We start from the raw sequence: 11,321 nt of genomic DNA, 5'->3' as shown, positions 1-11,321 counted from the left end.
CAGGGGTCCGCCATAACAATCAGTGCTCCCGCTCCCCTACAGTCAGGGGTCCGCCATAACAATCAGTGCTCCCGCTCCCCTACAGTCAGGGGTCGCCATAACAATCAGTGCTCCCGCTCCCCTACAGTCAGGGGTCCGCCATAACAATCAGTGCTCCCGCTCCCCTACAGTCAGGGTCCCCATGACAGTTCTCCAGAAATAACCCCCCCCCAGTACTTACCACGCCTTTCTCCACCACCTCTTTTAGTTTGGATCGGGTCATTTTGGGTTCCTGAAATGAACAAAATAGAATTGATAACAGGAGGGGGCGCCATCCCTGGACTAACCCCCCACCCTTTTTTCACCTTCTTCGGGCTGGGGGAGGGAGACAGACAGACGGAGGACTACTGCCCCCCCCCCCCCCCCGTATCACTTCTTCAGGCTGGGGGAGACGGACGGACTACTGCCCCCCCCCCCCGTTATCACCTCTTAGGCTGGGGGAGACGGACGGACTACTGCCCCCCCCCGTTATCACCTTCTTCAGGCTGGGGGAGACGGACGGACTATGCCCCCCCCCCCCCCCCGTTATCACCTTCTTCAGGCTGGGGGAGACGGAGGACTACGCCCCCCCCCCCCCCCCGTTATCACTTCTTCAGGCTGGGGGGACGGACGGACTACTGCCCCCCCCCCCCCCCCCCCCGTTATCACCTTCTTCAGGTGGGGGAGACGGACGGACTACTGCCCCCCCCCCCCCCCCCCCCCCGTTATCACCTTCTTCAGGCTGGGGGAGACGGACGGATACTGCCCCCCCCCCCCCCCCCCCCCCGTTATCACCTTCTTCAGGGGGGGGACGGACGGACTACTGCCCCCCCCCCCCCGTTATCACCTTCTTCAGGCTGGGGGAGACGGACGGACTACTGCCCCCCCCCCGTTATCACCTTCTTCAGGCTGGGGGAGAGGACGGACTACTGCCCCCCCCCCCCCCCCCCCCGTTATCAGCTCTTCAGGCGGGGGGACGGACGGACTACGGCCCCCCCCCCCCCCCGTTATCACCTTCTTCAGAGCTGGGGGAGACGGGACGGACTACTGCCCCCCCCCCCCCCCCCCCCCCCCCCCCGTTATCACCTTCTTCAGGCTGGGGAGACGGACGGACTACTGCCCCCCCCCCCCCCCCCCCCGTTAGCAACCTTCTTCAGGCTGGGGGAGACGGACGGACTACTGCCCCCCCCCCCCCCGTTATCACCTTCTTCAGGCTGGGGGGAACGGACGGACTACTGCCCCCCCCCCCCCCCCCCCGTTATCACCTTTTCAGGCTGGGGGAGACGGACCGGACTCTGCCCCCCCCCCCGTTATCACCTTCTTCAGGCTGGGGGAGACGAACGGACTACTGCCCCCCCCCCCCCCACCCCCATTATCCCTTCTTCAGGCTGGGGGAGACGGACGGACTACTGCCCCCCCCCGTTATCACCTTCTTCAGGCTGGGGGGGGGCTCCCACCCCCTGTATCTGCACTTACGAACATCGGCAGGCCTTCGGTCTCGGTGATGGCGGCTTTCATCATGGCCACAACGTGCTCGTTAGTGATCACCTCCTGCAAGGTCACAGGCACATATTACATATGTACTACAACCCCTCCCATCCACCTGCACTCCCTGCTCACTCACATGGAGGATATTGCGGACATTGACTGCGGTGAGATTGTGCTGTTTGGCCCCATCCTCCAGGGCCCGGTCCAGCTCCTGGTCCACATGACAGGTCACCGGCTCCTCTTCCTTCTGTTGCCGCTTCCTCTTAACCAGTGTCCTCTTCTTCCTGCCCCGGCTCTGCTCCTCGCCCTCATCTGAAATCACAGGGCCCCTTCAACACCCAAGAAAAGCAGAACCCCGACCCCCCAGTCATAAGTATTAGACTGCTGCCCATACAGTGATGATGAGTGGACACTTACCTAAAGGGATAACCAGCTCTGCACTGTCTTCTTCTGAAGTAGAGCAGGTGGGGGCACCGCGGTACGCGTCCAAACCAGGCCGCAGCTGCACCCCTAGTGGAGGGAAGAGAGCAGACCTCTAATAGAAGAAGAGCGACTGGGGCCGCCGAGACGACGGAGGAAGGGGAGGAGACAGAAGAGCGACTGGGGCCGCCGAGACGACGGAGGAAGGGGAGGAGACAGAAGAGCGACTGGGGCCGCCGAGACGACGACGGAGGAAGGGGAGGAGAAAGAAGAGCGACTGGGGCCGCCGAGACGACGACGGAGGAAGGGGAGGAGAAAGAAGAGCGACTGGGGCCGCCGAGACGACGACGGAGGAAGGGGAGGAGAAAGAAGAGCGACTGGGGCCGCCGAGACGACGACGGAGGAGAAGGAGAAGAAAGAAGAAGAGCGACTGGGGCCGCCGAGACGACGGAGGAGGAGAAGGAGAAGAAAGAAGAAGAGCGACTGGGGCCGCCGAGACGACGGAGGAGGAAGGGGAGGAGAAAGAAGAGCGACTGGGGCCGCCAAGACGACGGAGGAGGAGAAGGAGAAGAAAGAAGCAGAGCGACTGGGGCCGCCGAGACGACGGAGGAGGAGAAGGAGAAGAAAGAAGAAGAGCGGACTGGGGCCGCCGAGACGACGGAGGAAGGGGAGGAGACAGAAGAGCGACTGGGGCCACCGAGACGACGGAGGAAGGGGAGGAGACAGAAGAGCGACTGGGGCCACCGAGACGACGGAGGAAGGGGAGGAGACAGAAGAGCGACTGGGGCCACCGAGACGACGGAGGAAGGGGAGGAGAAAGAAGAGCGACTGGGGCCACCGAGACGACGGAGGAAGGGGAGGAGAAAGAAGAGCGACTGGGGCCGCCCGAGACGACGAACGGAGGAAGGGGAGGAGACAGAAGAGCGACTGGGCCGCCGAGACGACGACGGAGGAAGGGAGGAGACAGAAGAGCGACTGGGGCCGCCGAGACGACGACGGAGGAAGGGGAGGAGACAGAAGAGCGACTGGGGCCGCCGAGACGACGACGGAGGAAGGGGAGGAGAAAGAAGAGCGACTGGGGCCGCCGAGACGACGGAGGAAGGGGAGGAGACAGAAGAGCGACTGGGGCCGCCGAGACGACGACGGAGGAAGGGGAGGAGACAGAAGAGCGGACTGGGGCCGCCGAGACGACGACGGAGAAGGGGAGGAGAAAGAAGAGCGACTGGGGCCGCCGAGACGACGACGGAGGAAGGGGAGGAGACAGAAGAGCGACTGGGGCCGCCGAGACGACGACGGAGGAAGGGGAGGAGACGAAGAGCGACTGGGGCCGCCGAGACGACGACGGAGGGAAGGGGAGGAGACAAGAAGAAGCGACTGGGGCCGCCGAGACGACGACGGAGGAAGGGGAGGAGAAAGAAGAGCGACTGGGGCCGCCGAGACGACGGAGGAAGGGGAGGAGACAGAAGAGCGACTGGGGCCGCCGAGACGACGACGGAGGAAGGGGAGGAGACAGAAGAGCGACTGGGGCCGCCGAGACGACGACGGAGGAAGGGGAGGAGAAAGAAGAGCGACTGGGGCCGCCGAGACGACGACGGAGGAAGGGGAGGAGAAAGAAGAGCGACTGGGGCCGCCAAGACGACGGAGGAGGAGAAGGAGAAGGAAGAAGAGCGACTGGGGCCGCCGAGACGACGGAGGAAGGGGAGGAGACAGAAGAGCGACTGGGGCCGCCGAGACGACGACGGAGGAAGGGGAGGAGAAAGAAGAGCGACTGGGGCCGCCAAGACGACGGAGGAGGAGAAGGAGAAGAAAGAAGAAGAGCGACTGGGGCCGCCGAGACGACGGAGGAGGAGAAGGAGAAGAAAGAAGAAGAGCGACTTGGGGCCGCCGAGACGACGGAGGAGGAGAAGAAGAAAGAAGAAGAGCGACTGGGGCCGCCGAGACGACGGAGGAAGGGGAGGAGACAGAAGAGCGACTGGGGCCGCCGAGACGACGACGGAGGAAGGGGAGGAGACAGAAGAGCGACTGGGGCCGCCGAGACGACGACGGAGGAAGGGGAGGAGAAAGAAGAGCGGACTGGGGCCGCCGAGACGACGACGGAGGACGGGGAGGAGAAAGAAGAGCGACTGGGGCCGCCGAGACGACGGAGGAGGAGAAGGAGAAGAAAGAAGAAGAGCGACTGGGGCCGCCAAGACGACGGAGGAAGGGGAGGAGAAAGAAGAGCGACTGGGGCCGCCGAGACGACGATGGAGGAAGGGGAGGAGAAAGAAGAGCGACTGGGGCCGCCAAGACGACGGAGGAGGAGAAGGAGAAGAAAGAAGAAGAGCGACTGGGGCCGCCGAGACGACGGAGGAGGAGAAGGAGAAGAAAGAAGAAGAGCGACTGGGGCCGCCGAGACGACGGAGGAGGAGAAGAAGAAAGAAGAAGAAAGAAGAAGAGCGACTGGGGCCGCCGAGACGACGGAGGAAGGGGAGGAGACAGAAGAGCGACTGGGGCCGCCGAGACGACGACGGAGGAAGGGGAGGAGAAAGAAGAGCGACTGGGGCCGCCGAGACGACGACGGAGGAAGGGGAGGAGAAAGAAGAGCGACTGGGGCCGCCGAGACGACGGAGGAAGGGGAGGAGACAGAAGAGCAACTGGGGCCGCCGAGACGACGACGGAGGAAGGGGAGGAGACAGAAGAGCGACTGGGGCTGCCGAGACGACGACGGAGGAAGGGGAGGAGACAGAAGAGTGACTGGGGCCGCCGAGACGACGACGGAGGAAGGGGAGGAGAAAGAAGAGTGACTGGGGCCGCCGAGACGACGACGGAGGAAGGGAGGAGAAAGAAGAGCGACTGGGGCAGCCGAGACGACGACGGAGGAAGGGGAGGAGAAAGAAGAGCGACTGGGGCAGCCGAGACGACGACGGAGGAAGGGGAGGAGAAAGAAGAGCGACTGGGGCCGCCGAGACGACGACGGAGGAAGGGGAGGAGAAAGAAGAGCGACTGGGGCCGCCAAGACGACGGAGGAGGAGAAGGAGAAGAAAGAAGAAGAGCGACTGGGGCCGCCGAGACGACGGAGGAGGAGAAGGAGAAGAAAGAAGAAGAGCGACTGGGGCCGCCAAGACGACGGAGGAGGAGAAGGAGAAGAAAGAAGAAGAGCGACTGGGGCCGCCAAGACGACGGAGGAGGAGAAGGAGAAGAAAGAAGAAGAGCGACTGGGGCCGCCGAGACGACTGAGGAGGAGAAGGAGAAGAAAGAAGAAGAGCGACTGGGGCCGCCGAGACGACGGAGGAAGGGGAGGAGACAGAAGAGCGACTGGGGCCACCGAGACGACGGAGGAAGGGGAGGAGAAAGAAGAGCGACTGGGGCCGCCGAGACGACGGAGAAAGGGGAGGAGAAAGAAGAGCGACTGGGGCCGCCGAGACGACGACGGAGGAAGGGGAGGAGAAAGAAGAGCGACTGGGGCCGCCAAGACGACGGAGGAAGGGGAGGAGAAAGAAGAGCGACTGGGGCCGCCGAGACGACGGAGAAAGGGGAGGAGAAAGAAGAGCGACTGGGGCCGCCGAGACGACGGAGGAAGGGGAGGAGAAAGAAGAGCGACTGGGGCCACCGAGACGACGGAGGAAGGGGAGGAGAAAGGAGGAGCGACCTGGGGCCGCCGAGACGACGACGGAGGAAGGGGAGGAGACAGAAGAGCGACTGGGGCCGCCGAGACGACGACGGAGGAAGGGGAGGAGACAGAAGAGCGACTGGGGCCGCCGAGACGGCGACGGAGAAAGGGGAGGAGAAAGAAGAGCGGACTGGGGCCGCCGAGACGACGGAGGAAGGGGAGGAGAAAGAAGAGCGACTGGGGCCGCCGAGACGACGGAGGAAGGGGAGGAGAAAGAAGAGCGACTGGGGCCGCCGAGACGACGGAGGAAGGGGAGGAGAAAGAAGAGCGACTGGGGGCCGCCGAGACGACGACGGAGGAAGGGGAGGAGACAGAAGAGCGACTGGGGCCGCCGAGACGACGACGGAGGAAGGGGAGGAGAAAGAAGAGCGACTAGGGCCGCCGAGACGACGACAGAGGAAGGGGAGGAGAAAGAAGAGCGACTGGGGCCGCCGAGACGACGGAGGAAGGGGAGGAGAAAGAGAAAGAAGCCAATGAGAGGACAGGGGACAAGAGAAGGGGAGGGGCTGTGGCCACTGCTCCACCAATGAAGATTAATCTCTCATTCATATACAGGAGGCGGGAGCTGCCATGGTAACCTCCCTGCTGCTGTGTGTACTATGCACAGGACAGCAGGGACAGTGTGAGCTCCTATTCACCCTGATAGAGATCTATCAGACACTACTGAAGCCCTGGCTGCCATGGTAACATCCCTGCTGCTGTGTGCACTATGCACAGGGCAGCAGGGACAGTGTGAGCTCCTATTCACCCTGATAGAGATCTATCAGACACTACTGAAGCCCTGGCTGCCATGGTAACCTCCCTGCTGCTGTGTGCACAGGACAGCAGGGACAGTGTGAGCTCCTATTCACCCTGATAGAGATCTATCAGACACTACTGAAGCCCTGGCTGCCATGGTAACCTCCCTGCTGCTGTGTGCACTATGCACAGGACAGCAGGGACAGTGTGAGCTCCTATTCACCCTGATAGAGATCTATCAGACACTACTGAAGCCCTGGCTGCCATGGTAACCTCCCTGCTGCTGTGTGCACTATGCACAGGACAGCAGGGACAGTGTGAGCTCCTATTCACCCTGATAGAGATCTATCAGACACTACTGAAGCCCTGGCTGCCATGGTAACCTCCCTGCTGCTGTGTGTACTATGCACAGGACAGCAGGGACAGTGTGAGCTCCTATTCACCCTGATAGAGATCTATCAGACACTACTGAAGCCCTGGCTGCCATGGTAACCTCCCTGCTGCTGTGTGCACAGAGCACAGGACAGCAGGGACAGTGTGAGCTCCTATTCACCCTGATAGAGATCTATCAGACACTACTGAAGCCCTGGCTGCCATGGTAACCTCCCTGCTGCTGTGTGCACTATGCACAGGACAGCAGGGACAGTGTGAGCTCCTATTCGCCCTGGTAGAGATCTATCAGACACTGCTGAATCCCTGGCTGCCATAGTAACCATCCTGCTGCTGTGTGTACTATGCACAGGACAGCAGGGACAGTGTGAGCTCCTATTCACCCTGATAGAGATCTATCAGACACTACTGAAGCCCTGGCTGCCATGGTAACCTCCCTGCTGCTGTGTGCACAGAGCACAGGACAGCAGGGACAGTGTGAGCTCCTATTCACCCTGATAGATCTCTATCAGACACTACTGAAGCCCTGGCTGCCATGGTAACCTCCCTGCTGCTGTGTGTACTATGCACAGAGCAGCAGGGACAGTGTGAGCTCCTATTCACCCTGATAGAGATCTATCAGACACTACTGAAGCCCTGGATGCTATGGTCACCTCCCTGCTGCTGTGTGCACAGAGCACAGGACAGCAGGGACAGTGTGAGCTCCTATTCACCCTGATAGAGATCTATCAGACACTACTGAAGCCCTGGCTGCCATGGTAACCTCCCTGCTGCTGTGTGCACAGAGCACAGGACAGCAGGGAGAGTGTGAGGTCCTATTCACCCTGGTAGAGCTCTATCAGACACTACTGAAGCCCTGGCTGCCATGGTAACATCCCTGATGCTGTGTGCACAGAGCACAGGACAGCAGGGACAGTGTGAGCTCCTATTCACCCTGATAGAGATCTATCAGACACTACTGAAGCCCTGGCTGCCATGGTAACATCCCTGATGCTGTGTGCACAGAGCACAGGACAGCAGGGACAGTGTGAGCTCCTATTCACCCTGATAGAGATCTATCAGACACTACTGAAGCCCTGGCTGCCATGGTAACCTCCCTGCTGCTGTGTGCACTATGCACAGGGCAGCAGGGAGAGTGTGAGGTCCTATTCACCCTGATAGAGATCTATCAGACTCTACTGAAGCCCTGGATGCTATGGTCACCTCCCTGCTGTGTGTACTATGCACAGGGCACAGGACAGCAGGGACAGTGTGAGCTCCTATTCACCCTGATAGAGATCTATCAGACACTACTGAAGCCCTGGCTGCCATGGTAACCTCCCTGCTACGGTGTGCACAGAGCACAGGACAGCAGGGACAGAGTGAGCTCCTAGTCACCCTGATAGAGATCTATCAGGGTGAATAGGACAAGGGTTCTAGTCCCTAAGGGGGCTAAAAGTAAAAAAATAAAAAGTAACAAAAATAAAAACACCAAAATATTAAGTATAAATGAAAAAGAAAGATTTACATAAAAATTTAATAATACACATTAACAATAAACATACATTTTCCCAGAATATCGGTATAAATTATCGTTATCGGCCGATCCCCAACAAGGACTATGCTCTCTCACCTGCCTGGTCTTCCTCGGGTCCTGGCTCTGATCCTTCTTTGGCGGCTGCCCCCACAGCACATGACCCGGGGGGGCTCTCCATGACCCTGCTCAGACCTGGCTCAGAGTTCGGGGGGGCAGTCTCAATAATCGGCTGCGGACGGCCAGGAGGACACTGGGGTCCGGGGCTAATGGGGGGCTGCAATCTGGAGCGCCCTCTGGTAGGGTCAACCCTGGGGCCCAGAGGCTTCTGTACAGGGGAGGGACAGTCCGCGGCAGCGTCACATGATGGTGTGGGGGAGCAGGAACTTCCTGGGGGGCCAGCGGGGCCACACTTCATGACACCCTGGAAAGGGTTAAAGATATCACATCAACCACAAACCTGGGAACAGCATACAGAATAGCTATACATCACATGACCCCCCCCCCCCATACATTACTAGGACACATGACCCCCCCCCATACATTACTAGGACACATGACCCCCCCCCCCATACATTACTAGGACACATGACCCCCCCCCCCATACATTACTAGGACACATGACCCCCCCCCCCCCATACATTACTAGGACACATGACCCCCCCCCCCCATACATTACTAGGACACATGACCCCCCCCCCCATACATTACTAGGACACATGACCCCCCCCCCCCATACATTACTAGGACACATGACCCCCCCCCCCATACATTACTAGGACACATGACCCCCCCCCCCTACATTATAGGACACATGACCCCCCCCCCATACATTACTAGGACACATGACCCCCCCCCATACATTACTAGGACACAATGACCCCCCCCCCCCATACATTACTAGGACACATGACCCCCCCCCCCATACATTACTAGGACACATGACCCCCCCCCCCCATACATTACTAGGACACATGACCCCCCCCCCCCATACATTACTAGGACACATGACCCCCCCCCCCATACATTACTAGGACACATGACCCCCCCCCCATACATTACAGGACACCAGACCCCCCGCCCCCATACATTACTAGGGACACATGACCCCCCCCCCATACATTACTAGGACACATGACCCCCCCCCCCATACATTACTAGGACACATGACCCCCCCCCCCCATACATTACTAGGACACATGACCCCCCCCCCCCATACATACTAGGACACATGACCCCCCCCCCCCATACATTACTAGGACACATGACCCCCCCCCCCCATACATTACTAGGACACATGACCCACCCCCCCATACATTACTAGGACACATGACCCCCCCCCCCCATACATTACTAGGACACATGACCCCCCCCCCCCATACATTACTAGGACACATGACCCCCCCCCAACTTACTAGGACACCTGACCCCCCCCCCCATACATTACTAGGACACATGACCACCCCCCCATACATTACTAGGACACATGACCCCCCCCCCCCATACATTACTAGGACACATGACCCCCCCCCCATACATTACTAGGACACATGACCCCCCCCCATACATTACTAGGACACATGACCCCCCCCCCCATACATTACTAGGACACATGACCCCCCCCCCCCCCATACATTACTAGGACACATGACCCCCCCCCCATACATTACTAGGACACATGACCCCCCCCCCCATACATTACTATGAGGACACCAGACCCCCCCCCCATACATTACTATGAGGACACCAGACCCCCCCCCCCCATACATTACTATGAGGACACCAGACCCCCCCCCCCATACATTACTATGAGGACACCAGACCCCCCCCCATACATTACTATGAGGACACCAGACCCCCCCCATACATTACTATGAGGACACCAGACCCCCCCCCCATACATTACTATGAGGACACCAGACCCCCCCCCCATACATTACTATGAGGACACCAGACCCCCCCCATACATTACTATGAGGACACCAGACCCCCCCCCCCCATACATTACTATGAGGACACCAGACCCCCCCCCCATACATTACTATGAGGACACCAGACCCCCCCCATACATTACTATGAGGACACCAGACCCCCCCCCCATACATTACTATGAGGACACCAGACCCCCCCCCATACATTACTATGAGGACACCAGACCCCCCCCCCCATACATTACTATGAGGACACCAGACCCCCCCCATACATTACTATGAGGACACCAGACCCCCCCCCCTATACATTACTATGAGGACACCAGACCCCCCCCATACATTACTATGAGGACACCAGACCCCCCCCATACATTATACATTAGTAGGGCACATCTCCCCGCCGCCCGCAGTCACACACACCGGCGGCTCCTTACCGGGCGGCTCTCCGGCCTCACGAGCGGTAAAGTCCCAACAATTCCCGCTAACCTCCGGTCGCCATTTTGTCACAGGGAGACATAAAGCACGCCTCTTTTGACGCGCATGCGCAGTGTTAGACATGAAATTGCGCCGAACCTTTTCAGGGAGGAGCTTAGCTGCAGGGGGCGGGGACTTAGCAGGAGGAGGATGACGCTAGAAATGTAAAGGAGGAGCTTAGGCGCAGGGGGCGTGGACTCGGCGGCAGACGGCCGATAGGACGGTCGCCCGATGTCTGGTGTTGTCCTCAGTCACCTCTGTGCGTTACCGCCGAGTCCTCTGCTGCACAGTCACACGTCATTAACACCAACAAGTCGCAGCAGGATTTACAATAAGTAGGTTTTATTCCACATGTGAACTGCAGCATAGACGGCGAAAAGCCCGAGCCCAGGATCTGCCGCAGACACTGAGAGGCGCTCCTAGCTGGACTGATGGCAGTGTATGGCAGTGTATGATGGCAGTATATGGCTGTGTATGGCAGTGTATGGTGTCAGTATATGGCAGTGTATGGTGTCAGTATATGGCAGTGTATGATGGCAGTATATGGCAGTGTATGATGGCAGTATATGGCAGTGTATGATGGCAGTATATGGCTGTGTATGGCAGTGTATGGTGTCAGTATATGGCAGTGTATGGTGTCAGTATATGGCAGTGTATGGTGTCAGTATATGGCAGTGTATGGTGTCAGTATATGGCAGTG

General features: G+C 59.5%; 1 protein-coding gene across 1 annotated transcript; it reads right to left on the bottom strand.

Annotated features, from left to right (window-relative positions):
- Positions 1-220: 220 nt before the first annotated feature.
- LOC122923563 (GON-4-like protein) lies at positions 221-10,673 on the bottom strand (the record flags this gene model as incomplete). Its single annotated transcript, XM_044274408.1, has 6 exons — positions 10,582-10,673; positions 8,316-8,640; positions 1,924-2,016; positions 1,643-1,818; positions 1,495-1,569; positions 221-271 (listed from the first exon to the last, which is right to left on the bottom strand). Coding segments are annotated over exons 2-6 (714 nt in total), but the record flags the coding sequence as incomplete, so codon positions are not given.
- Between the last annotated feature and the right edge of the window lie 648 nt (positions 10,674-11,321).

The sequence above is a fragment of the Bufo gargarizans genome, unplaced genomic scaffold (genome assembly GCF_014858855.1).
Source record: "Bufo gargarizans isolate SCDJY-AF-19 unplaced genomic scaffold, ASM1485885v1 original_scaffold_1736_pilon, whole genome shotgun sequence".
Lineage (NCBI taxonomy): Eukaryota > Metazoa > Chordata > Amphibia > Anura > Bufonidae > Bufo > Bufo gargarizans.
The sequence above is the reverse complement of the archived record's forward strand: the minus strand, read 5'-3'. Positions and strand labels throughout refer to the sequence as shown.